This window comes from Psammomys obesus, unplaced genomic scaffold (genome assembly GCF_907164565.1).
Source record: "Psammomys obesus unplaced genomic scaffold, mPsaObe1.curated_primary_1811, whole genome shotgun sequence".
NCBI classification, from domain to species: domain Eukaryota; kingdom Metazoa; phylum Chordata; class Mammalia; order Rodentia; family Muridae; genus Psammomys; species Psammomys obesus.
The window spans coordinates 372,833-399,982 of NW_026594322.1; the positions used below are offsets into that span (position 1 = coordinate 372,833).

At 44.8% G+C, this 27,150-nt stretch overlaps 2 protein-coding genes across 4 annotated transcripts in view; one reads left to right on the forward strand and one right to left on the reverse strand.

Moving 5' to 3' along the window:
- Kif24 (kinesin family member 24) overlaps window positions 1–5,570 on the forward strand; it is a 43,992-nt gene extending 38,422 nt beyond the window's left edge. Inside the window, exons 10-12 of the mRNA XM_055618609.1 lie at window positions 131–2,281; window positions 2,774–2,867; window positions 3,598–5,570. Of these exons, the coding sequence (XP_055474584.1) occupies window positions 131–2,281; window positions 2,774–2,867; window positions 3,598–3,738 (2,386 nt within the window). The 3' untranslated portion in view covers window positions 3,739–5,570. The remainder of the gene's footprint in view (window positions 1–130; window positions 2,282–2,773; window positions 2,868–3,597) is intronic.
- The window catches only part of Ubap1 (ubiquitin associated protein 1), a 39,623-nt gene continuing 18,043 nt past the window's right edge, over window positions 5,571–27,150 (reverse strand). For 2 of the 3 annotated variants that reach the window (XM_055618610.1, XM_055618611.1), the window contains exons 3-7: window positions 24,348–24,472; window positions 14,749–15,672; window positions 7,964–8,146; window positions 7,092–7,193; window positions 5,571–6,608 (exon numbers count right to left, since the gene is read on the reverse strand). In XM_055618610.1, coding sequence (XP_055474585.1) covers window positions 6,468–6,608; window positions 7,092–7,193; window positions 7,964–8,146; window positions 14,749–15,672; window positions 24,348–24,472 — 1,475 coding nt within the window. In that variant the 3' untranslated portion in view covers window positions 5,571–6,467. The remainder of the gene's footprint in view (window positions 6,609–7,091; window positions 7,194–7,963; window positions 8,147–14,748; window positions 15,673–24,347; window positions 24,473–27,150) is intronic. The other variant, XM_055618612.1, reaches the window with a different exon arrangement.

The window sequence follows — 27,150 nt, forward strand, 5'->3', positions numbered from 1 at the left end:
GTTGGCCTGTTTTCAGGACCCAGGGCAGGCTCAGAATGAGTATTTGTTGTTTTTTGATTCCCTGGAAACTAGAGGAAAGGAGTCCTAGATACAGACAAATACTGACTTAATGTTAAATGGTTATTTATAGGGTGAAGGAACTAAAGAAAGGTGTCAAGTGTGCTTCAGCTGCCAGTCAAAATCAGACATCTGGAAACTCTTCTCCAAAACGAATTCAGAGCTTCCCTGGTGCCCTGGCAGGGGACAAGTGCTCCCCAAAAAAAGTTAAACTGGGGCTTCAGCAGTCACTTACTGCGGTCCCAGGCCCTACAAGAGTTAAAGCCCAACCTTTGGCCAGCCATGCTGCCAACATCCCCTTCGCCTCTGGGCCTAAAACCCCTGGTAAATGGAGTAGCTCCCGAGGAAGGCCCACCCCAGAGTGGGACATGAAGGCTAGCCCTTGCAAAGGGGCCATGAGATCTGGCCTTTTGATCAAAAAGGAAGCAGAGTCAGGACCCTTGTGCTCTGAGAAAAATCACATTGGCAACAAGATTGCTGTTGGGTGGGAGGGCAGGGCCTCCAGGCCAAGAGAAGGCCTGTTGCATGCCAGGCTGCCCACCAGAGGGAAGAAGGTACAGGCAGTGCAGCCAGTGCAGAAGCAGCTACTCTCCCGAGCACGGCTCCTTGGCAACAGCCACCACTTAGCCAGTCAGGACAGCAAGGTGGGTGCACCTGCCAGGCTTGCCCCTGAAGCCTGGACAAATCCCTTTCCCCAGCAGAAGGAAAGGGAGGAACATTTGCGATTTTACCACCAGCAGTTCCAGCAGCCACCCCTCCTCAAGCAGAAGCTAAAATACCAACCACTGGAAAGGCTTTTATGCCAGCATAGGGGGCCCTCAGAAGGTCGGCTCCAAAACGAGACTGGTGCTCCACTCCACTCTAATCTTGAGAGTCATCATGGAGCCCAGGCTGAGGATCTTGATGACAGTGATTTCAGTGAGGACTCATTTTCACATGTCTCCACTCAGCCAACCATGAAGCAGAAAAGCAACTTGGAGAAGAACTCCTTTTTCCTTCATCAGGACAGGGAGCACAGCCTTGAGGAAAAAGAGGCCGAAAGGCAATGTTTGCTTTTCAGCTCTAAAATGGATGGTGATGAGAAGAGGTCAGCTGACAGCTGGGTGTATTCCAAGGGTCCCATCATCAGCCACAGAAGAGGTGTACTCAGTCAAAGCCACACGCCAAGGGTGGTGTGCTCAGTCTGCAGTCAGGAGAAAGACTGTGCCTCCACAGGGCCTTCTCCCAAGGACAAGTGGGCCCAGAAACCTTCCTCTGCACAGGAAGATTTTGTGCATCACCAAGAAACAGGTGAAGCTCAAGCCTTTGACATGAGACTGGAGGGCTTCAGAAGCGAGGTTCCTGGACAGACTGAGGGCAGCTTGCCACCTCCAGAAAATGGGCTCTCTTTCCCATTATCCCACATGGCAGTTTCAGGATCCCCAGAGTCTCCACGACGAGACAGGATCTCCACACCACTGAGAGAGGCCAGTGAAGACAGAGTGACTCAGACTCCAGGAACAGCGAGCAGCAGTGCCCCTTTCCGAGAAGACTCTAGAGAGCACGTACATAGGTACTCTGCAAATGCTTCTGGACTCATGGCTCCTCTCACTATGTCCCTCCTGGAGACTCCCAACCCTGAGGACCCGTCTTCCTTGGAGCAGGATAGAGCTAACCGTGGTCTCATGGCTGAGATCATAGGAGGGCCCGCAGTGGGACACACAGTGTCATCTTACAATCAAGAGGCTGCCTTGCCAGTGTCTTCAGTAACTGCACGCCTGTGGCTGTCCTCATCTCCCCCTGACAATCGGCCTAGTGGTGATCTTCCAGCTCTGTCCCCGTCACCAATCCATCAGCATTCACCTGACAAACCACCCAATAGGGAGGCCTGCCAGAGCAGAAGACATGCACTCTTGGCCCAGAGTCACGTGGGTGGTGAGCCATATGATGACAATGCTGAAGAGACTGAACTGGGGGCCTCCTTGGCATTCCCAAGAAAGCCCTTCTCCATCATACATGCTGGAGTTGGCCATTCCTGGACCCAGGAGAGAAAGCATCCTACAGGGGTTGGTTGGCAGGAGCTTGTTTCCACCACAGACTCCATCAAGCCCTGTTACAGTGAGGACGTCCCATGGCTCAAGAGCAGGCCAATCTCCGGGTGCTTAGACTCAGACTCTCCTTTTGTCTCCAGCTGTTCTCTCAAGGCCTCGGGCTCACTTTGTCTACTCACACCGGAGCAGGCACAGTATGTTGAACTTTGTCTTAAGACCCCATGCCCTTTCCAGTTTACTATAATAACAAAGGGTCTTGCACAAGAGGGAGCTTGCCTCTTTAGTGGGCACTTACTCCTCTGTGTGGTGCTCTCTATACTAGTCAGTAGAGTCCAACCAAGTCGATCATTCAGCTTTTAGCCCTGACCTGCTTTGGTCTTGGACCCACCACAAGAAGGTAAGGCCTTGTACCAAATATGCCAGTTGTCACTGCTTTTTCTCAAGGAAGCCATGGGAAACGGGGCAGCCCCTGTGAAGCAGCTAGGGAGGCAGGGGCAGCTTCCTGTGACTTGTGGGTACTCCCTAACCCCTTGACTAATTCTCAGAACAGAACAGGGAGCACGTAGCAGACAGCTGGCATTACTGTACTGGGAAGAGGCAGCTCCTAATTGGAGAATGAGGCTCAGCTTCCAAAAGCTCCCAAGTATGGGAAACCAGAAGGGTCACTTTCTTCCCCATGTCCCCAGGCAGGTGATCATCCGTGCACACCAAGAACAGCTGGATGAAATGGCTGAGCTGGACTTCAAGGAGGAGACCTTAATGACCCAGATGGATTCTCATGTAAGTAGCACTGGACAGATATGTGGGCTATCAACAGTTCATCACGGTTTATTCGATGGTCTTCTGTTTGCAATGGTGTGTGTATCAAAGTTCTGCTGTTGTGCACTAACCCTTGAGGCCTTGTGGCCCTCAGGGGGTCTGGGTAGAGTTGGGAGATAGTGCTACACTGCTCACTCCCAAGCTAAATGGCTTCCAAACTGTCCTTGGGCATTCTACTTCCTAAAGGTTTGCTGAGGCCCCTTCGTATGATTCCTGTAGTGGCAACCATCCTGCTGCTTACAGCCTGCAGAATCAAAGCATTGTGAGCACCCCTTTTCAGAGTACAGCTTCCACTTATATGGTGTCTCCAATGCAGAGAAGGTCCTCACCCAAAGCCATAGAAACTTGTTAAGTTTTCCCCTGGGAGGAGGGACTTGGATTCTGAAATGTTCCTTCAAGGTGTACTAGGGGGCTAGAGAGAAGGCTCTGTAGTTAAGAACACTTGTTGCTCTTGTAGAAGACCCAGGTTTGGTTCCCAGCATCCACATGGTTACTCACAACCTTCTAGAACTCCAATCCCAGGAGATCTGACGTCCTCTTCCAAATTCCAGGCACACCAGTAGTGTGTCAGCAAAACATGCATATACATTAAACAAAACAAAACTTGAAAAACAAAAGGACAGACTAGAAAAGATGATCTGGCAGAGGTCCATCAAAAGAACAAAACTCCAGGTGTCTTGTTTCTTTTCAGGATTTTGAAGATTTTGTGACCCAGCTGGATGAAATCATGGCTTTGAAGTCCAACTGCATCAAGAGCCTGAGAAGCCAGCTGCAGCTCTTCCTCACCAGCCACAAGCCTGCTGCATCCCCTGACAGACCCATGGTATCTTAGAGGAAGGCCTCTCTCTGGATGGACACGGCTGTGCTCTCTGGAGCTGAAAGAGGCTCTGCCAGGGCCTTCCTACAAACAGCCACTCCCTGTCGGCCCCTGGTCTCACCCTAGCCATCCATGGCCTTGGGTGGTCCCTGTACATGGGGACAGCCCTCATCGTAGGTCAGTTCCACCACAGGGACACCTGCACAAAAGGACCAGGCTGCAGACCTTCGTGTCTCCTTCTGTCTGGGGCTTTGCTAAGCTGTGTCTGTAGGAACATTCTTGGTGTAATGACTCTGTACATGTTCCTAAGTGGTAACCTGAGAGCAGAGATTAGGGACCACACCAGCCTTTATTGCTTCCATCTATGCCTTTCTGTATTCAGGTGGGCTCCTCCCCAGCAGAGAGTGGAGATTTAGTTTTGGGAAATACAGAGTGAACAAGTTTCGATATCTTAAGAGTAACTGGGTGTGAGGTAGGCTTTATGTTTACAGTTCCTTCCCTGCAATCCAGCTTTGAGGGTGTGGATGGCAGTACATTTTCTTCACTTTCTGCTAAAACAGCATGGACTGTGCCTCATGGTTCTTGTGACAGATCCTAACTCCTGTCTGTGACTCCTCACACCCAGTGCTTCTGAATGATTGGGCAAGCTGGAGCATCTCAGGCAAGTCCGTTGCCTTGGCTGAAATCTTCCAGAGCAGTGCCGCTGGGCAGCAACACGCAAGGGTCTTTGCTGTGGGTGTCCTGGCACTGAGTCTACAGTCAGTGTCTGAACCTTCTGACCTAGCAGCAAGTGCACAACCCTTCAAGTGAGTTCTGGCTGTGTTACCACATAGGCCAAGTGTTTTCAGGGTCCCTCAGCCATTCTCTGATGTTTCTGAAAACAGGTGTCTCACCGTTGATCCCCGTCTCTACTTCACCATCTCTACTCCAGGCTCTCTGCATGGGTGCTAGAAATACAACCACACTTTCGTACTTGCACTTAACTATCCTCCCATCTCCTGTACCACCTTTTTTATCATAAGGAACCCGAAGAAAAACAAAGAGCCTCCAAGAGTCCACTAGTTTTGTAGGTCCCCCTGACGTAACCTGAGATTCATGATTCGCAGCCTGGGCCCCGAAGCCATTACCACATGAATTTAAGGACAACTTTCTATGGCTAAAAGGTCAAGATAAGTCAGGTATGACATTGCTCACATGTAATTCCAGCACTTGGGGGGCTGAGGCAGAATGAGTTCAAAGCCAGCCTGGGCTATGTATAGTTAGATCTGGCTCTATTTAAAAGGCCAAAGGCTAAATCCAAAAGGGCTGAAAGGCTCTACAGCCAGCCACAGGTAGTGCTTGAACTGACCACCAGAGGGCAGTCTGTTCCTAGCTTAAGGCTGTATGGCATCTCTAACCCCAACCAAAAAGCACCAAAAGGATGTGGGATTCTAAGGCTGAGGACCAGAGAAGCTTTAGGGATGAGTTGTCAGCTACAGCAATGCTCCTGCGAGTGGGGAAGCACTTCAGCCATGCCTGTGACTGCACAAGGTGGTGTTCACAGGCAAAGGGACTTTGCATCTTTTAAAGGCTACGTTGAGGCCTATTTGCCCCTTCCTTCTCCACTTGTATGGCAAGAAGGCGTACAGCCATGGTCTAGAGCCTACCCTAGATCAGGTTTAAAGGGATCTTTGCATCTGTATTTGCAAACCAGAGAAGACAGGATGGCCAGCTTCCAGGTCCTACAGTGGGAAGAGTGTACTGAAATGTAGGGCAAAGTCTAGGTTCCATACTAGGCCAGAAATGACTGCGCCACCTACCTGAGTCAAACCATTTTTCAAAATAAAGAGGTTAAAACCAGTGCGACGTATCCTTTTAGATTTTTATTATTAGTTCTCTGAAGAATCAAAATAGTTAGCAAATTACTTTTGATTCAAGACTGTATTACATCCTTTGTATTTAGATCTTTAATGGAGTAAAACAAAAGAGACTGGTTTCTATGCCTAAGTTACTCATTGTGTCATCCTAAAGGAGGGCTGGAGGAGGCCATTCAAGAACTGGGGGTTAGTGCTGAGTGACAAGTCATGGCCTATTTTCTCACCAATGTGCTGGGAAGGGGCCAAGGATTACTCAAACTGACAAGAGCTTCCTAGCACAGGGGCTCCGATACCCTCGGCAGAAAAAGGATTATGGTCTAAGCCAAAATAATAATAATAATAAACAGTCTGAACAGGGGCACATGGTTCACTGCCTGGCAGAAGAGGCAGACTTTGCCCCGTGAGGAAAAGTGCATCTTTTGTACCGTAGAGACATTCCAGAACCAGTGTAGCACTAAGGGCTTTGGGGAAGGTACCCCGGAAGAACCTCTCACCTGCATTCAATTTGGGTCAGAGCCCACTATGCCACAGAGAGCAAAGCACCTTGCCCCAAAGCAGCAGCCATCTGCCCCTCCTGCTCCTCCCACTCCTCAGAAGCCAGACCATCAGAGACCCAGAAAGATCCAGGTTTTCTTTCTGAAAGGCCAAGGTGGGAAGGACACTTCTCAATGTACAGGTATGTTTAATATTGAATAGGGCATTGTGTGCCCAAATCTTCCTCCCTTCCTCACAGCTCAAGTCTGGGCTCACAGACTCACAAGTGTCACTCCACACCTGACCTTCTAACCCCAAAGAAAGTCTGCAAGCATTTCTTTCTTCCCCCAAGGGAGCTATGCAGGGCCTCCTGGGGCTGGTGGGGCTGTGGCAGGGCCGTGGCAGGGTCTGGTCTCAGCTGGCTGCAGCCCGGGCCATGAGGTCTTCCAGAGCATTGTCTTGGTCATTGTTGTGTAATAGCAAAACTTCCTTAATGTCTTTTAGTTCAAAACCCATTTCCTTAAATTTGCTCATTAGCTGAAGAAACTCCAACATCTATAAGAAAAAGGAGAACAAAATTTAACCAAAAAAGGATCCAGCCACACACTGCAAGGTGGGGGCAGGGGGGCCAGGCAGCGACGACACCTGTATCCTTCAGACAGAGTCTCGGGGTCTCTCCAAGGTTCCCTAGCAAGCAGCTCCAACTCACTGATCTCCTAAAGAGTCCCATGGCCCACATGAATACTCTCACAAAGACAAAATGTTGAACCCCTAAAGATTCTAGATAGAAGGAAAGGCATAAAGACTAGCAATGGTCCCAGCCATCTAAAAACCTGGTTTTTTAGCACAACTCAAATTTCCCTTCTCATCAATGGGATTCTACTCTACTCCATCTATACCAAAAATGCAGGACTCGTCTTGTCTGGACATGGAGATTCTTTGACTGCAGTCACTGGTCAAGGGGAGGAGGGGTGCCTGTCCTGAGGAGAACACCAGGGCAGACAGTTTTGTTGCTGTGAGTACATAAAAGGTTCCTACCTTTTCTTCTGAACACTGGTGCATTTCAAGAGCCTCTTCCACTAAAAGAGGGTCAAAGCCCTTCTCACAAAGCTGTCCATGTACAAAGAGATAGTCGAGAATCTAAGAAAAGAAACGTGGTTTCAGCTCTTGCTGTCACTCCTCTTTGCTAAGAATTCCAGACCATCTGTGTGAAGTCAACTCCCTGTCCCTCCCCAGTCATCAGATCCTGAACAAGGCTACAGTTGCGCCTTGAGCATGTCTAGCAGAGCATACTCACTAATTACTTGGTAAACCCTTCTAGAAATGAGCAACCACTTCCCAAAGGAGTGCTGTCACAGCTGAGTCAACTCTCAAAAGTATCAGCTCAAGAGCCAGAGCAGAATGATAGCACGTCACAAAATGTCCCCAAGGCAGAAAACTACCATGCTAGTCAGAACTTCCTGCGAAGCCATGACAAAAGTTTCTGGAGGTTAGCCACAAGTAGAAGACTACATCTATAATGCCAGGGCTCAGAAGGATCATGAGACCAATGTCAGCCTCAGCTACCTCACTTCTGAGCAGCCTGGGCTACACAAGACTCTATCTCAAAAGAAAAAGGCATCCAGATTGAGACATGTAACCAACCATGTGCTCAGTTTTGTCCTCTCTGAGGAACAGTGGAGTGGCTGATGACAGAACAGCTCCAGCACCCACCCCCAGGCTTTCTCCCACACTGTCTCTAAGTAATGCTCAAAGAAGTACTACTGCTGAACTTCTGGCTTCCTCCATAATACCCCAAGTCCCCATAAACCCACAGGCAAGGAGGCTGGAGTTGCAGGACCAGCAGATCGCAGCCCTGACTTGAGGCCACCATGCTCCTCCACCCACACCTTTGCAGACCAGCCACTCACCTGCTCAATATTCTCTCCTTTCTTCTTGATGGCTCTCAGGACACAATCATAGGAGTAGCCCATGTTGACTACTGTCTCAACACATCGCCGCTCACTTGGAGACAATGCCTGCAGTTCCAAATAGGCCTGGGGACAGCTAGGCATGTTGGGCACTTGTGACACTGAGAAATTTAGAGGGGTTACCTGGCAATAGAAAAACAAGATCAAAGCAAGGTGAGCTGAAGCCCAGGTTGCTGGCCAGGCATTGTGGGGAGGAAAAGAGAGGTACCAAGTACCAGCCAAGGAGAAAAGCTGGGTAATACCTGCAATCCATGGAGCCCTCCCCCAGCCTTGCGTGCTCAGAACAGCACATGCTCTGATCCCCATGACTTAAACATCAGTTCCAGGTGTGAACCTATAATGTTGGAGCAGGCTGTGCAGACTTCTCTTTGGCATTCCACTAACCCTTTCACAACTCAGTGCCTCAGAATCCTTAAGATTCACTCGCATCAGACCTTACCACTCTGGAACCTATTGTCCTAATCTCACTGCTCTGGACTTTCCATGCATGGCTATCTCAGGGCCTCATGACTTTGAGCGCACTTACCTCTGGCCCACACCACACACTCTGCTTCATCCCTGCTAAAGCTGTTGTCCTTTGCAGCCAAGATGCAGGGAATATTAGCCACACTAAGCTGGACTCCTGGCCAATCTACCACACCGGTACAGCAGCTAGCTCACCAGCACTGGAGCACCTCGTCCTCATCTTACTGGTTATGTGTACTGTGCTAATGAAGCCTAAGATACAAAGGCAGCTCAGCTCACTGCCAGGCCAAAGGACCCATTCACAAAATCACAAGCTGTTTAGAGTGGCTCAGCTCCCAAGTACCCAAAAAAAACATTCTGTATTTTTCCTTGTTCTCTATTATTGGTAAAGTAAGGAGTAGTCAGTCCTCTGTCATAAAACAAGATCTGCTACAACCACAAGTTCTCAAACTTGGCTGAGGAAAGCCAGGAAGACCACAGACCTATAGACTGGCAGCTTCCATCCAACTATCACCTACAAGATACTCTAAGCAGTCCATTCCCAGAGGCTTCATGCAGGCAATAGCAGCCGTGGAAGAACAGAAGCTCTTCACAAAGCAATCTAACCACTTTGCAGACTCAAGATTATACTACTACTCAGGAGTAGGCTCTGTGTGGTCTCAAGATGCCAGCTCCTGAAAAAGTTGTTTTGTTTTTTTCAAAGATTTATTTATTATTTATACAGTACTCTGCCTGCATGCCTACACACCGGAAGAGGTCACCAGACCTCTTCTGGTTGTGAGCCACCATGTGGGTGCTGGGAATTGTGCTCTTAACCAGTGAGCCATCTCTCCAGCCCCAGCTTCTGGGAAAATAATGGCAGCTTTCACATGAGCCCAGCCAAGAAGCCAGGACTATTCTTCCACTGTATGTGTCTCTCCCTTTAAAGAGGTCCCTGAGCACCGGCTGGAATGTAGGCATGAGTTTCCAATTAAAAACACTTGTAGAAAGTGCTTTTGGATTGTGAGGTGCCCTCTAACACCTGTCAGATATGTTCTGTGTACCCTTCAGGTAAGTGTGGCTGTATGGAAAGCCTGGTAAAATTCTTCGATCTAGTTCTATACTTCTAGGGACTTATACTGTGGGGACACTAAATTGCTAAGTTGTGAGTTGGAGAGATGTCTCAGCAGTTCGGAGCACTTGTTGCTCTTGGAGAAGACCAGGGCTCAGTTCCCAGCACCACATGATAGTTCACAACTATCCATAATTGCAGATCCAGGGGATCTAACACCTTCGGAACTCCACAGATGCTAGACATGCATGCAGTCTACAAACATGTAGGCAAAACTCTCCTATACATAAAACATATGTATTCACTTTAACATCATTTGTAATAAATATTAGTGATAATGTAAATAGCCAACAAGGTATTATAATAATAAAGTCATATAACTATTAAGTAGTTTTGTTTTAAAGACAGGTTCTCACTATGTAGGCCTAGAGTTCTAGTTAGATCAATCTGGTTTCCAATGCAGATCTGCCTGCCTCTGCTTTCAGTGTGCTCAGATTAAAGGTATATACCACCATGCCAAAACCAAAATATTTTTAGATTTATTTTTCTGTATATGTTTACCTGCATCTATAGAGGTATACTATGTGCATGACTGCTGACTGCCCAAAAGAGGTTGTGAGATTAGGAACAGGAGTTACATATGGTTATTAGCCATTATGTAGGGGCTGGGAACCAAACCTGGGTCCTCTGTTAAGAGCAAAAAGTTCTCTTAACCACTGAGCCATCTCTCCAGCTCAATGCATAGGATTTTAAGTACTAGAACTAAGGAAAGTATCCTTTCCTTTATTATAAATATTGTGACTGAGAATACTTTTCTTGAACAGAGACAAATGACTCCTTCACATAGTGTTTTATTAATCAAACAGCCATCATACTAATTAAGAAGACCCCAAAGGGACAGTGCTTAAAAGGATCCCTTATTGGGATGGAGAGATGGCTCAGAGATTAAGAACACTGGCTATTCTTCCAAAGGTCCTGAGTTCAATTCCCAGCAACCACATGGTGGCTCACAGCCATCTATAATGAGATCTGCTGCCATCTTCTCACATGCAGGCAGAATGCTGAATAAATAATCTTAAAAAAAAAAAAAAAAAAGATGCCTTATTACTGGTAGTTAGGAAGGAGAAGGATCCTCAAATTGAGGATAGCCTGGGCTACATGGCAAGACTGTAAATAAAAAAAGCTGGGTGCAGTGGCACAGGCCTGTAATCCCAGCATTTGGGGAGGCAGAGGCAGGCAGATTTCTCTGAATTTGGGGCCAGCCTGGTCTTCAAAGTGAGTCCAGGATAGCCAAGGATACACAAAGAAACCCTGTCTTTTAAACAAACAAAGGACCCCTTGTCAAAATTATAATAGTGTTTCAAGTCATTCACTGAGGCTATAATTACGATTAATATGGGGGGGTGTGCGGTGTGCTACACCCTCAGACTGAGACAGCACCATTGCTGCACTGCCAGTTATATGTCATTAGCAAATTTTCCCACAGAGAGACACAATGTAGTTATTGGCAAGCATAAACTGGAATTTTCACTTTCAATGACTAAAAATGGAGTTGATCCTCGGTTTGTAAAGATGCAGAGGGCCCAACAAAATAAGACATGTCACTAGTAACTTTCAAACTTTCCAGACATGTAGAAGTGGGAGTGAAGAAGATCAACCTCAGAGCACCTGCAATGCTAGAATCAGTGGGACTTAAGAGAGGCTGGAGGTGGCTCTGCAGTTAAGTGCGCTTGCAGAAGATTCGGGTTTGCTTCCCAGCACCCACATGGCAGCTCAAAACTACCTGTAATTTTGGTTCCTTGGGATCCAACACACTCTTGGTGCCCTCAGGCGCCGGGCATACACATGGTGCACACACACGCATATATGCAGGTAAACACTCATAAAAATAAAGCAGTCTTTTAAAAGGGGCCTGGAGAGGGCTAAGTTAGTGTACTTGCCACAAAGCCTGACCATCTTTTGACCCCTAGAAATCATATTGTGGAAAGACAGAAGAACCAGCCCCCACAAGTTGTCTTCTGACCTCTACCTGTGTGCTATGGCTACACACAGAAAGTAAGTGAGATTTTTAAAAAAAGTTGTTTTTTGTTTTTTTTTTGAGACAAGGTATTTCTGTATAGCCCTAGCTATCCTGGACTCATTCTGTAGACCAGGCTGGCCTTGAATTCACAGAGATCTGCCTGCCTCTGCCTCCCTGAGTGCTGGGATCACAGGCACCACTGCGCCTAGCTTTTTTTTTTTTTTTTTTTTTAATGTTTAAAAATAAAAGAAGTTATACAGGTTGTGGCTGTAGCTAAGCTGGCAAAGCACTTGGCATGCAGAGAACCGTGGGCTGGGTCCCCAGCGTTCAGGAGGCTGAAGCACATCAAGGGCTATCCTTAGAGTCCAGTGCTGGGGACAAGAATGGGAGGATCTCTTGGCTTCCTCATCAGCAAACTTCAGGTACAACAGAAGATGACCGAAGAAGATACCCAACATCAACTTAGGTCCTCCACGCAACCACATGTACACACAGAAAGATAAAGGATAGCCTGAGCTATAATGAGTGGACTAAGCAATGAAACCCTACCTGGAACACACACACACAGCCCCCAGCTATAAGAGATAGTAGAGACTCTAAACCCGAGCAGGAGTAGTTTATTGAAGAAGCAGACACAACGGTGAGTATACCGACATTCCAGCAACTGGAGAAGTGAAGGCATGGAGATCACTGGAATCTAAGGGGAACCTGGGCAGCATAGTTGAACCAAGTACCTCCTCCATCCCATCAGGAAGAAATGAAGGGATGAGGGAAAGAGCAGAAGAAGTTCAAAAAACCCAACTAATAGAAACAAAGCTGGAGAAGTAAAGAGCTATTTTTAACATAAACCTTCTTTAGTTAGTAGTTGGTTTTAATTCTTTTAGAGACAGATGGCCCCTGGACATTTTGCCCAAACTGATCTCAAAACTCATGGACTTAACAGTTTAATAGTGCACACCTTTAATCCCAGCACTGGGAGGGCAGAGACAGGTGGATCTCTGTAAGATCTAGGACAGCCTGATCTACATTGTGAGTTTTAAGCCAGCTAGTGCTACACATAAGTCCCCACCTTCATAAATAAATAAGTAAATAAATAAGCCAGGCTGTGGTGGTACACCTTTAATCCCAGCACTCGGGAGACAGAGACAGCCAGATCTCCTTGAGTTTGTGGCCAGCCTGGTCTAAAAAAAAAAAAAAAAAAAAGCCAGGACAGCCAGGGTTACACAGAGAAACCCTATCTTGAAAAACCAAAGAGAGAGAGAGAGACAGGCAGGCAGAGAGAGAGAAAGAGAGACAGACTCTGTCTCAAAAAAAAACATCTAAGACAGTAAGAGCCTGATTCTAGACAGTCCTGCTAACATTCCCATTTGAGGGAGTGCACCATTCGCTTTCCCTGCCTTGGGCACTATGATCCTGAAGAGAAGTGCTTCTCTCACTGAGGGCTCCCACTACAAAGGCCAAGATAGGAACAAGGCTTTGTTCCCAAGGAAGAGGAGCATGACTCCCTTAACGCAACACAACTCCAACTGCTCATAGCTACGAACTGAAAGCAGCGGGCTCACCAAGACACAGACCTCTTCTGACCCTGAAATGATGCCACCCAGTCAGGCTAGACAAACGATTCCAGCAGAGAAAGAGCTCCGCTGTTATTTCTCTGGTTTTGGTCTCTAAAAATTTATCTGGCTGGTTACTGGCTGAGCAACCCCCATCTTTCCAGGGTGCTTTTCGTTTACCTACAGCATCTAATATGTAAAGAAAGGAAATGCGGGCTGGAGTGATGGCTCAGAGGATAAGAACACTCACTGTTCTTCCAAAGGTCCTGAGTTCAGTTCCCAGCAACCACATGGTGGCTTGTAACCATCTACAGTAAGATCTGGTGTGCAGGCAGAATATTGTATAAATAATAAATAAATCTAAAAAAAAAAAAAAGAAAGAAAGGAAATGCAGTGCTAACCAGGAAGAATTCAGATACAGCCCATTCCAAGGAGAAATGACAATCACCAGTCTGTCAGGTTTACCTGCACGTTTACAGGCCAGGAGCTCTTGGACAGTGGAGTCATTCACCAAAATGCTACTGCCAGAGTGGTGAGCTGGTAAGGCAGGCAGGGTTTTGTCTTTCAACTGGCTAACACAATGCTTGTTGTCTTGTATCAATACAACTAGCCTCCTTTCTGGCTCTAAACAGTCTCCTCACATTCTGTCATTTAAAACCATCTATGAGCCAGTGCAGTAAGAGCCTTGGATGCAGAACTGTGTTATTCTGGGGCTGCAACACTATACCGGGAACTAAGCTTATAGTATGGGACAAATAAAACTGCCCTGTTTGCCAACATTTTGTGTAGCAAAACTAGATTTTCTTCAAGATGAGAAGAGTTGTAATCTTCATCAATCAATCCTAATTAGTACAGCCTTCCCTTGACCCTTTTAAGATTGCCCAATGCATACTGTTGACAGGATAAAAAACAGTCACACGAGTATCATCTATAGACTCTAAATAACAGATTTCTACCAGTAACTATGAACCATGTGGCCTGACGAAATGTAAATCCAAATGAGTCAACTCATGATAAAATACAAAAACAAATACACAAAAGCAGGGTAAAGCAATTATGCAGAAGCTAAGAAAGGAAAGGGTAACAAGGAGCATCTGCAAGCTTAGAAAGAAAATGGGTACCAGAGAGACAACAACAGAACAGCCAGGCACAGGGATGCACACCCGTAATCCCATCACTCAAGGGGTGGAGGTAAGAGATCTAGGCCATACAGTAAGATCCTATCTCAACTAAAACCACCAATAAGACAAAAACAAGAAACCTATTTTGACATTTAGCCTCACTAAAAAGACACAAGATTAGACAGAGAAATGCCATTCACAAGGGTTGTGTTATCCCTTATATTTGCAAAGAAAACCCTAAAGATGCAGAAAGGTGAACATTAGCCAGCTTCGGCAGAGTGCTTGCCTACCATGGAGAGGTCCTGGGTTTGATCCTGAGCACTGAAGAACCAAAAATAAATATTCAAGCTAGGTTCAAATATAACAATCCTAGTCCTCCGGAAAAATAAAACCAAATCTACCTATCAGATAACAAAGCCACTCTCCAGTGCCATATCAAAAACTAAGTCTCGTGGAGGAGGGGCTCCTGGTAACTGGGACCACTGAGGCAATGTAAGTTAGGACTGAAAACTTACTGTGGGACATGTATTTGGAGGTGACGGTTCTTCTGTACACACAGATAAGACAGACAGGGAAGGCATCTGGGAGGCTGTCAGGGTTGGCACCTGTGTGCCACTGTTCAAGTTCAAAGCTGAAAGCCCAAGAGTGTGGTCCCCATTGAGCTCACTGGCACTGCTTTGGGTGGAAGGCTTCAGGAAATTCCGAGACACGCCACTTCGTAGGCAGGATGTGCTATGGAAAGTGCTCGTAAGCTTGACTGTCTTCTGATTGCTGTCATCAGAGTCAAGTTTGGGGAAGGACAGAGATTTGATATTGCTTACTGTAGGGATAGGGGGAAGGGACACTTTGGAAGACAGCGACATCTTTTCACAGTTGCCCAACTGTGGTAAAGTTATAAAGCCATTGGGTTTATGAAGAGGCTTGAAATCGAAGGTTGCCTGCTCCAAGGATGCCAAGACCTCCTCATCCTGTAATACAGAGCCCGAGCTCCCTCTGGGTGAGCTACTGTCCAGTAGCTGAGCCATTATGGGTCCAGTTGTTCCTACCAGAATGTTTCTCAGCTCTTCCTTCTCATCAATGGTTTTTAACTCCAGATTATCAAACGGGTCCTCTTCACACTCGAAGTCAGCAGGATTGAAATCTGCTTTTGTGTGGGGAGGGCTGAGAACTTTCTGCTTTGTAGTACTACTGCTGACCCGAGTTGGAGTGAGGATGCTGTTGTGCTGTAAGCTGGCAAGGATGGGGTTAATAGGAGGCGGCATTGTGGCTGTACTGTGAATCTTGGAGAAGCTCATTTTGCTGTCACCCTCTGGGCCACTCTTGGAATTCACTTTAGCTTCTGCATCCTCGGCTTTCCGCTCTGCTTCTCGCTGAGCTTCTTGGATTAGCTTAATATCTTCGGCCCACTCAATCGTTTTCTTTTCCAAGGAGAAGTCATACTGCAGAGATACAGCAGAGAGAGGAGGTGTGAGCCCAGGGGCTGCTCTCCCGACCCAACTCAGTGCTGTGTAAGTGAAGTATAGGAGGCAGCAATTCAACACATGGCTGACCTCTCTGAGGAGCATGAGGCCACCACTGTCCAAACCAGATTAGGTCTATAAATTGACCCTACATAACAGACCAAAGGGAATTTGCCACATCTTTTGCTTCTCTTCCCTCTGGCTTTTCCCCTCCCTAATTCTACATGGCTAGGGGAAAAGGTAAGCCACACACTCAAGAACCCTATCCTGATGGCCCATCTGTTCTTCTAAAATTGCAGGCACTCGCTCTCTATCAGTCATCTACTGGTGTACTTCCTTCCTCCTATAAGCAGCAACCCCACAGACTATCTCTGGGTCTCTATTATATAGTACAATATCCTACAGAGAGCTGTGCTCAATAACAACAGCACCTAACACTGAAAGATCAGCTCAAAGGTAACATCAAAGAACTCAGTTTTGCTTTAACGCAACTGGGGGCCGGAACCCAGGGACTTGTACATGGTAAGTACTTTATCATTGGCCCATAAGCACCTTTCATGGGTTAACTCTCTAGATTAGCTAAAACTCCTTAGTAATTCTCATTATCCCTACTTTACAAAAGGTCATGCCCATAGTCCTGAAGCCAGCAAGTACTGGAGCCTGGCTCTAAAGCCAGGTAGTCTGGCCAGATTCTATGCTCTTACTCCACTATGAGAGGTAATGAACACACTGCAGACTTAATAACCTGGTGCTTGGCATGGCACTGATCAGCATGGCCTTGCACAAGGACACACTCAACCACGACACCATCTACTTTCCAGTGAATGTAGACTCACTAGGCCCTTTTGTCTGCTTCTGTTCCTTTTTCCGAGGCACTTAATAAGCCTCCTTCCTCTGCTTCCAAAACAGAAAAGGGGCAGGGTGGGGAGGCAAAAGCCAAACATAACAGCCTATGTGGATGACAGAGGCAGGAGGATCACAATTTGAGACCAGACTGGACTACTAGACTTGAGGGAAAGAGACAGGAGACTGGGTGACCACTCCGTGGCAGAGGAGATGGAAGATCCTGGGGAGGTGGCTATCTATATACTCTAGACTTTAAACAATACCCCAGTATTTGGGAAGTGGAAGCAGGAGGATCAGGAGTTCAAGGACAACTATGAACTCTATGAAATCCTATCTAAAATAAACTTTACAGTTCTTAATATAATCTTAATCTCATTTCCACACCTAAAAATATACATACCAAAACTTACATAGGAAAAAATAAAATCCTACAGCACGTTAAAGACACTGGCAGAGTCTAACATGCTAAGAGAACATTACAGAATAGAAAGGAGGAGAAAAAAAAACAAACAAAAAAAAAAAACCTGCCTAAATGCACAGCCACCAAAAATTCGCTCCCAGAAACAGTAGCTGTGCTCTGCAGAGGTGGCAGTAGGAGATGGGAATGCACTGTGTTTTCTGTTCACCAAGAACAAAAGGGAGACAACAGCCATGGCAAAAGCTATGCACAGCTTCTAACGGGAAACACCCAACAGCTGTCTTTTAACTTTTTTTGAAGGTACAATAGTTGCTTCTCTCCTTGCTGTACAAAATACCCGACAGAAACAAAGAAGGAAGTTATCTCTGCTCACAGTTTGAGGGCACAATGGCAGGAGCTGCAGGAAATTGCTCTTACTTCACTTGCAGGGACAAGCCAGAGACAAATGCCAGTTCTCTGCTAACTGGACCCTTTTATTTAGTCCAGGACCCAGCACATGGGAAGGTACCATCCATATATCCAGAGCCAGCCCCACCTCAGCTAACTCAGATAACCCTGACAGGCTCCCCCAGATACTTGTCTCTTCCATGATGCTAGAGCATGTGATGATCACATTAACATATCACATAAAGCTTACTGTGTAGCTTAGTCTTAGCCTTGCCACCTTGCCCTCCTAAATGTAGAAATTACAGGCATGTAATTTCTCATTGAGGAAAACCAAGTTCTAATAAGCCAACTTCCCACTACTCACACACACACGTCTCCCAAATTTTCACTCTAAGAATTAGAAATATCTTCCATTTTCTAGAACACTTTTACTGAGATTCTGGGGTTTTTTGGTTGTTTTGGTTTAATTTTTGAGTAGATCCTCCTACCTTCATCTCCCCAGTTCTGAGATTACAGGTGTAATTACAGTCAGTTTTTATGTTCAAACACAAGGTTTCACAGATACTAGGCAAATACTCTACCAACGGAGCCAAATTACTGGACCTGTTTGGTTTGGGTTATTTTTGTTTTTGTTGTTGGTTGGTTGGTTGGTTTGGCTTGTTTTTGTTTTTTTTTTTTTTTTGAAACAGGGTTTCTCTGTGTAGCTTTAGCTGTCCTGAACACGCTTTGTAGACCAGGATGGCCTTGAACTCACATCATCCACCTGCCTCTGTCTTCCTGACTGCTAGATTAAAGGTGTGTATCACCATTACTCGCAGACCTGCTTGTTTGTGGTTTTTTAATTATCAAAGTAATGTAGAATTCATGGAAAATAGACAAGGTTTTTCAGTAAGCATGTATTTTGAGAGCTAAAGTGGCAGGAGGCTTGCCTTTCACAAAGGCACTAGATTTGATCCCCAGCATTACATGATCCAGACATGGTGGTACATGCCTGTAATCCCTGCAGGCAGGAGCAACAGAATTTCAACATCAACCTCTTCTATTCAGAGAGTTTGAGGACAATCTGGGGTAGAGACTGTGTGTGTGTGTGTGTGTGTGTGTGTGTGTGTGTGTGTGTGTGTGTGTGTGTTGTGTATGTGTGTGTAAGAGAAAGAACCAACACAACAGTACAATATGGAGTAGTTGAGATAAGCACTGTCAACTTAATAGAGGTTTCCCCTTAGACCAGGCTAGCCTCCAACTCACAGAAACCTACCTATGTCTGCCTCCTGAGTGTTGGGATTAAAGGTGTGTGCCACCATGCCCAGCAACTATCCTTAACTCTAATTCTAAGAGATCTGACACCCTCTGTAACAAGCACATATGTGGTACACATACATGCCAGCAAATATGTGTGTGTGTATAAATCTAAAAGGAAAAAAAAAAACCATCTTTAAGATCATATGACATTCTGGATAGTGTGATAAAAATCTGGCGTGTTCAGCACATCCACACCATGTGTGACACCCAGCAGCTAGCATACCTGTAGGAACAAAACCATGCTCATAGATGGAGCCTGACACTACCTGAGGTCTTGGGCACCCTCTAGAGGTTATAGAACACATCCCACAGATAGTGGGGGAATGCTGTGGTTTGGATATGGCCAGGTCCCTAGGATTACCGATCCCCAATGTGACACTGTTGAGATAGAAGGGCTGCTGAGAAGTAGGCCTAGTGGACAGCAGAAAGCAGTGCATTTCCTGTAGGAAGTATTGCTCAGTCTTTCAGAACTTCCAGAGAACAAATTAGGAAAATAAAATCTAAACCAGGTCTAGTGGTTCATACTTAAAATCCCAGCAACTCAGGAAGCTGAGACAGTAGGATGACAAATTAGAGGCTAGCCTGGGCTCAAAAATAGAACCATCTTTTAAATAAACCCTCTCCTTTTCTTTAGTTATATTAATAGAAAGATGCATGTGCAATGAGGCATGGATGGAGGTCAGAGGACAACTAAGAACTTGGTTCTCTCCTTCTGCCATGGAGGTCCCAGGAACTGGACTCAGGTCATCTGCTTGAGAGCCAGCACCTTTACATCATGAGCCACTTTACTGACCCACAACTCTTTTTAAGCAAAAAAAAGAAAGAGAATCTGGCATCTATTCAAGCATCACTGTTTCCTGCTTTAGCACATGGCCTTTCCTTGCTGACACACTTCCTTCTACTGGCAGCCAGTTTCCTATTCACTTCTCCACAAGGTTATATTCTGACTATGGCACTATCCAGTATTAGGTTTTCAACCTCCAAAACTGTGAACACAATAAACTTCCTTTCTGTGTAAACCACACTGCTTTTTGTTAGAGAAATAAAAATTAAGGAAGTCAGTATTTTATTTGATCTTTGTAACGATCTCACAACCAAGTATCAAGTGCAGAACTGGAGCCTTCGAAACTTAACATCTGTGTGGCTACTGTACAATGCCTGCCCATGAAAGAACAACAGTGACTCTGTTAAAACCCCAGACACTAAGGACGGCCCTGCACTACTGTGGCCACAACACCCACGTGAACTTTTCTGGGCCCAGATGCAATCTATGTTCAATGACTCATGCTGATAGATTTTGTCTCTTATTATGTAGCCATAGCTGTCCATCTGCCTCTGCTCCTGAGTGCTGGGACCCACTGGTTAGTTAGTAATTTGAAAGCACAGCATTTAAAATAGGACCTAACGGCTCAATCTCAGCACCCATGAGGCAGTGGCAGGCATATGTCCTTATCACCTTCAGCTACAGAGTTTAATTTGACAGAATTAGATGCATGAGATTCTGTCTCAAAAAATTCAAAATAGTCAGAAGACAGAGAGAGAGGTAGGCAGATCTCTGCAGGTTCAAGGCCAGCAGAGAATGAATTCCAGGTCAACCAGGAGTACATAGCGAAATTTAAAAAAACAAACAAAAAATAAAGCAAGCAAGCAAACAAAAAATGTAAAGAGGAAAAAACAAACAAACAAACAAACAAACCCTGGTCTAAGTGGTTTGCGTAGGCATATCAGACCCCAGCTCCCCTCCTCAGTTAGTGAGTGCTCCAAGCATGATCCTATGTATTTATCAGTTCTTCTTGCTGGCCAAAGAAGGAGCCCAGCAAAATCTCAGGTGGCAAAAACTTGAAACTCAAAACAAATTTCTGATTACATCAGTGAGTCATAAAAAAAAAAAAAAAATGAGAAACAAGGTATAGGTAAGTGCTTTACTCTTTTTCTTTTAGATCTGCACTGCTATGAACAAATGTGACTTAGCACCTGGCGGGTGCTGCTTGAGAAAGCTGTGGACCTTTAGTTGGTGGGGCCTGATTGGAAGGAGGAGGTGACTGGGGAAGGCTTTGAAGGATAAGCCCAGCACAGATACCTAGCCATAAGCCAATGGGGCCCAGGAGTAGAACATGAAGGTTTAAATGTGAAGCATATCTGATAGGCTCATGGGCTTCAACAGTTGGTCCCTAGCTAATGTTTCTGACTTGGGAGGTTGTGAAGCTTTTAGGAGGTGGGACTTGACTGAAGGGATGGGGCTCAGAGGCTGAGGGTTTAGTTTGAGCTCTGTCCCCTATGTGACTTTTCAATGTGACCAGTTACCTCATACTCATGTTGCAGCAGACAAAACCCGGTGCTACCAGCATGCCCTCCACTGCCATGATAGATGATTTCTCCAGTCACAACCCAAAAAAATACTTTCCTATCAGGGATTCTGCCAGCAATAAGGAAGTAAATAATAATAGGTGTCTCTCTGTGTTGCTATGGTGGCCTCAAACTCCTATATGAAGTGATCCTCCTGCCTCAGATTCCCAAGCCTATGGGACTTCAGTGTGTGTGTGTGTGTGTGTGTGTGTGTGTGTGTGTGTGTGTGTGTGCGCGCGCGCGCGCTCCTAATCATCACCCCTCTTGGTACTATTTTTTCAAGTGTGTGTACATGTATGTATGCCTATGTGTGCACCTGTGTGCAGTAGCAGAGATAAACCCAAGGCTTCATACATATAAGGCACACACGCTAACACTGAGCTACATCTCCAGCTCTTTGTTTTTTGGGTTTTTTTTTTTAATCATGTTGTTACTAGGACTGCAAACAAAGAAAGGTATTTAATGACTAGTTATGATCACCAATAAAAAAATTATCAGGAAAATGGAGCAAGGAAAGTATATAAGGTAAAATCCACCTTCTGGCCCAATGGGGGGGGGAAAAAAAAAAGAGTATCAATCAAAACTACTTAAGATGCTTAGCATCATTAGCAACATTAGGAAAATGCAAACCAAAGTCACAAGATACAACTTCTCATCCACAAAGAAGTACATAAGGACAAGGACAGTTAGTACCACAGTCTGAAACTGAAATACACCTTCAGTGCTAGTGGGAACACAAATGACACAGTGAGTCACTTTGGAATATCATCTGGTAGTTCCTCTAAAGGTAGTTATGGTAAGGCCCAGCAATTCTACCTTTGCACATACACCTAGAAGAATGAAAAACACAGGGAAAACCTGCATGTAAGTCTTCGTAGCAATATAGGTCCTAATAGTCAAAAGCAGAAACTACCAAAATGTCTATTGTTTCATGTATACATAAAATGTGGTATACTCACACAAGAGAAATACTTCTGGGCCCATAGTAATGGCACACTATATTCTGACAAAATGTAACAGGGACTTTAGAAGTTGGTTTTATTTAAAAGCATTGGCTCTTCCTTTGGGTCTGTAGGTGTCTGACAAGTAACTAAAAGAAAAACAAGTGTGAACTGGTACTTTTTCTCTAGCATTCTCTCTTACACTCACTTGGATCCAATAATAATAAATCTAATATATAAACATCTTGTTCCAAAAGTTAAAACTGCCATCCCAGACAGCAGCAACTTTTCTCTTTCTTTTGCTTTCTTTCTTTTTTAAAAGCAGAGCTGAACATTTTATTATAAAAATACTGAGTTAGGAGAAAAAGAGGCACTCAGAAGGAGGAGAGACATAACTTTGCATGTCCAGCCCCAACTTTTTTCAGCATAAAGCCCTAACTCAGAAATAATTAATGCTCAGCCAGACCAAGGCACAGCTTAGACTACAGAGTCAGAGTGGCTATCAGCCTCTTGGGATACTCGGGCTTTAGTAACTAGACTGCCAGTATTTTCCCCAAGTCCCTACCCTGAAAATACATTCCATTCATGTCTTTACCGCCATTTGTCTCTTCGGTTGGCCTTTTGGGACAAATGGCTAGACCTGGTTCACTGGGAACCTCCAGATCAGAATTCTGGCCTAAAATTCCAATTACAAAAATCTAAATTAAATACACCTGTCACAAAGGCCACAGTGGGTTTCTTTTCCAAGTGGGAGAAATAAAATGTTCTAGAATTACATAGCATGAAATTTATACAACATGAATATATTTAAACCAGGCTGGGTGGTGGTGGCCACATCTTCAGTCCCAGAACTTGGGAGGCAGAGGCAGGTGAATCTCCATGAGTTTGAGGCCAGCCTGGTCTACAGAATGAATTCAGTACAGCAAGCGTTACACAGAGAAACCCTGTCTCAAAAAACCAACCAACAAAACCCACTAAAGTAGATAGCTTGAAAGGGTGACTTAGGCTATTAACACAAAGCAAATGAGGTCTCCTGAACACAGACTGCACAAGACAAAATACTTTTTCAGTGACATGTTGATGCCCTAGTAAGTCCCCAGGAACAAAACTTCCTTTCCAGCAAGGTATAGCTTTAAGGCCTTCTGACATTACAGCAGGACATTTGTCTCCCTGTGCTCTTCTGGCTTTCTAACACCTTAAGCTATAAGCATCTTGATGGCACTGAGGAGGTCCCTCTCCTCAATCCCCAAACGAGCACCTCCCACAAGCAGGCAGTTGATAAGTGCACACTGAAGGAAGTAACACTCAGATTTTGCTGCTTTCAAGAAGTAATTTCATGTATTTGTAGAGCTCTAAAGATGGGAGGATTGGGAAAGCAGCCCTGGTAAACATTTAGGTACAGTCCTAACAGACTGACAGCTTTCTGTACAGTCAGAGACTAGTCCATATAGACACAACTCATGGGGAAACCCAGGTATAAGTAGTCATGTACAAACCATATTCAACAAACTCCTGATGACTTGAAACATGGAGATGGGCTAATGTGCACTGCCAAAATCTGATTTGTCTATGCTTGACTTAATAATAATAGAGGTATAAATTGAGTTATTTTGAATAATTCTAAACCCTTAAACTCATTATTCTAGATTCAGGCACGATGGCAAACGCCTTTAATGCCAACACATTAAGGAGGCAGAGGCAGGCAGATCTCTGTGTGTTTGAAGCCAGTCTGGTCTACGAGTGAGTCCAGGACAGCCAGAGCTACCCAGAGAAGCCCCGTTTCAACCCGCGCCTCCAAATCATTATTTTAGAAATGATGTGGAAAACACTGCAAGCAGAGCCAATTAAAGAGGCAACTCTAACAGCCTAGATGAAAACTAAGGCAGAGCTGAAATGAAGTGTGAGGCATAGCAAAAGAAAAACCTTATGTAACATCGCTGACTGAGACAACAAGAACGTCAACACGGGAAAGAGGTGAGCAAGTAAGATGGGCAATTTGGTGCTGGAGAGATGGACGGCTCAGTGGTTAAGTGGTTTGTCTGCTCTTCCAGAGGTTCTGAGTTCAATTCCCAGCAACCACATGGTAGCTCACAACTATCTATAATACTGGGATCTGATCCCCTCTTTGGGCATTCAAGTGACCTATAGATAAAGCACTCATATGTAAAATAAATAATTCTTAAGAAAAAAAAAAAAAGATGGGTTATTAGGATTTGTTTTGTTTTGTGCAAGGCACAGAAACCCAGAGATATACAATCAAACAGGTTAAACAAAACTTACACATGTGTAAAACATAGAGATAGAAGTGCAGGTACCATTGTAAAGTTGGCATTAACAAAAGCAGCAGGGTAAAACTAAGGGATGTAGCTTTATCAAGCCTTTAAGGCACTGAACATTAACTAGAATTCACCACTTACCTGTACCTCTTTCACAACCTGTACACAGTCAGGCAAGGAGAAGCCAATAGGAAGACCCACTTTAGCTGGTGTTTTGAATTTGTCTCCTATTTTAAATGGGACATCATCAAGGTAACTGAAAGTCCCTATAATAAAAATAAATAAATAAAAAGAAAGTGAAAACATCAGCAAATAACCTTCATATTTACTTTGCTATGCTCTTAGGCTTAGTGGACATACATTTGCTTATGCTACCCTTCTCCAACAGCTTCCTGCTCCTGACCCAAAACCTTTAAAAATCCTACTCAGTCCACTTCACTGTTAGGCTTTGTTTTCAATTACATTCAATGCAAAATCTAAAGTACTCACCGGGTGGTGGTGGCACACACCTTTATTAATCCAAGCACTTGGGAGGCAGAGGCAGGAGGATCTCTGGGAGTTTCAGGCCAGCCTGGTCTACAAAGCAAGTTCCAGGGCAGCCAAAGCTACATATAGAAACTCTGTCTCAAAAAAAAAAAAGTACTCAGAGCAGGCTGACTCTGTCCACATCTCCTAACAACTGTCCTTAGGCTTACTGCCCTAAGTCACAGTGACCTCTGTTTGCAATGATGTCAAGCTCAAATCTGCCTCAAAACGTCCCCTACTGGCTGTTCATCTGGAATGTTCTTTCCTTGGATTCATAGGACTACTCATTCTTTCACTTCTTCAACTCTGCTCTAATGTACTTTCTCAGCCAGGGTTAACCTCAGCACCCTACAGAAAATGACTGCCTACCACACTACTCACTGCCTGAGTTGACTGAACAGTATCTATTATCTTCTAACATACTAGGTCTGTCTGTCTAAAATGTAAGCTCCTTGCAGCCAAGTCAGTTTAACCCTATCTCATCTGAAGATGTAGTTTCAAAATCATTTTTGTTTGTGTTGTTGTGTTTGTCTGGGAGATAAGGTGCTGAAAACAGCGCTCAGCGGTCCTGCGCTCACCATCCATCTCCTCTGCCCTCAGGTAGCTGTGACTGCAATGTGTACCACTACACCCAGCTTGTACTCTCAGAATCTACACCAGTGACTGACACAGTGAGGCAGCTGAACTGATGACAGACTTCTCACAACAGAAGAGACTGATTTGGAGTTCTCTACAAACTTTTTTTTTCCTTTTGGCTAGGGGATGGAAACGAGGGAAACAACTGCTTTTTTAACACAAAAAATAAAAGCATTACTACTTTCTAGAATAAGTAGGCTCATTTCCACCACACCCCCAGTACTGGAGAAGGAAGCCCATGACCACGTCTCAGATTCATGAAGCATTCAACCAGTGAGCTGTATCCTCAACCCCGTCCCCATGTGGAAACAGCAAGCAGTGCGGCACTTAGTAGAAATAAGGACAATCAGACAAGATCATGAAAATCTGGTCAGAACTGTCAAAACACTTAAGCCATGAACAGCTCAATGACTTTAACTCCCTAATGGTCCTCTGCCTATTGTAACTAAAGTGCGCCAAAGGCCCAGGACATGACCACAACTCACCGGTCAGAAAGGTAGTGTCTTACACATCACTCTCTATCATACTTCCAGCTGTGTCATCTTTTCTTTCTGGACCAATTCTAGTGAACTAATTTACTGGTAGAACTGGCAGAATTTACCTTCAAACAATAAAACATAACTGATAAAGTTTTACTTTTTCAATACTAACACCCAGTAAAACAAGGCTTACTTCTGGGCTTCATAAATGCCTTATTTTCCTGGGTGCTTGGGAGCACAAATTCCATACAAACTTTTTTCATTCTAAAAAAAAAAAAAAAAAATGTAGATCTGAAGACTTACCAAGATAATTTTTTTTTTCTATTGGAGCTGGGGAGATGGGTCAGTGCTTAAGATTGCTTATTGCTCTTTCAGGGGACCTGGCTCAGTTCCCAGCACCCACACCGTGGCTCTCAACTATCTGTAACTCCAGTTCCAGGATATCTGATGACTCTTCTTACCTGCAATGGCTCTTGTACACACATAAACTCATGCAGGCAAACATGCATACACATAAATACAATAAATCTTTTTATCAGGAAGAACATCCTTGTTCCCACTGTTGGATGGAGTCTCTTCCATCACCTTCTAATCATAGTGAAAATGTTTGAACTACTTCTCAGACATGTAAAAATTAAAACCATAGTAGGGTCAATATACTCTCTCTGTAGTATGATTATTATTCTAGGAAATATCCCAAATATGGTCATATACTTCTATATGTGCTGCTTTCCCATCTGCAATGCCTATTTCATCCCCACGATTATTTACTTAGGTAATTTATCATCCTTTAAAAATAAATACAACTGCAAGGCAGAGATGGTAATAAATGCCTTTAATCCCAGCACTCGTAAGTCAGAGGCATGCAGCTCTCCAGGTCACCCTGGTCTAGGACAGCCAGGGCTATTCAGAGAAACCCTGTCTCAAAAACACTAAGAATAAATGAATGAAGAATGAAAAAATGAGTAGATAAAGAGTGTCAGGGTGAAAACTGTAATCTCAGCTACTCCAATGCTAAGATAGAAGTATTTTAAGTTAGAGACTAGTCTGAACAACTTAGTGATATCCTGTCTCGAAATTTTTAAAAATTAAGAATAAACAAAATGATCCAGGCGCACTAGAGCACACCTTTAATCTCAGCACTCAAGGAAGAAAAGGCAGGCGGATCTCTGTGAGTTCAAGCCGGACTGGTCTATACAGTGACTTCCACAACAGCAAAGGCTACACAGAGAAACCCTGTTTTGAAAATTCAAAAAGAGAAAAAAAAAAAAAAAGAGAGAGAGAAAGAAAGAACAAAGGGAAGG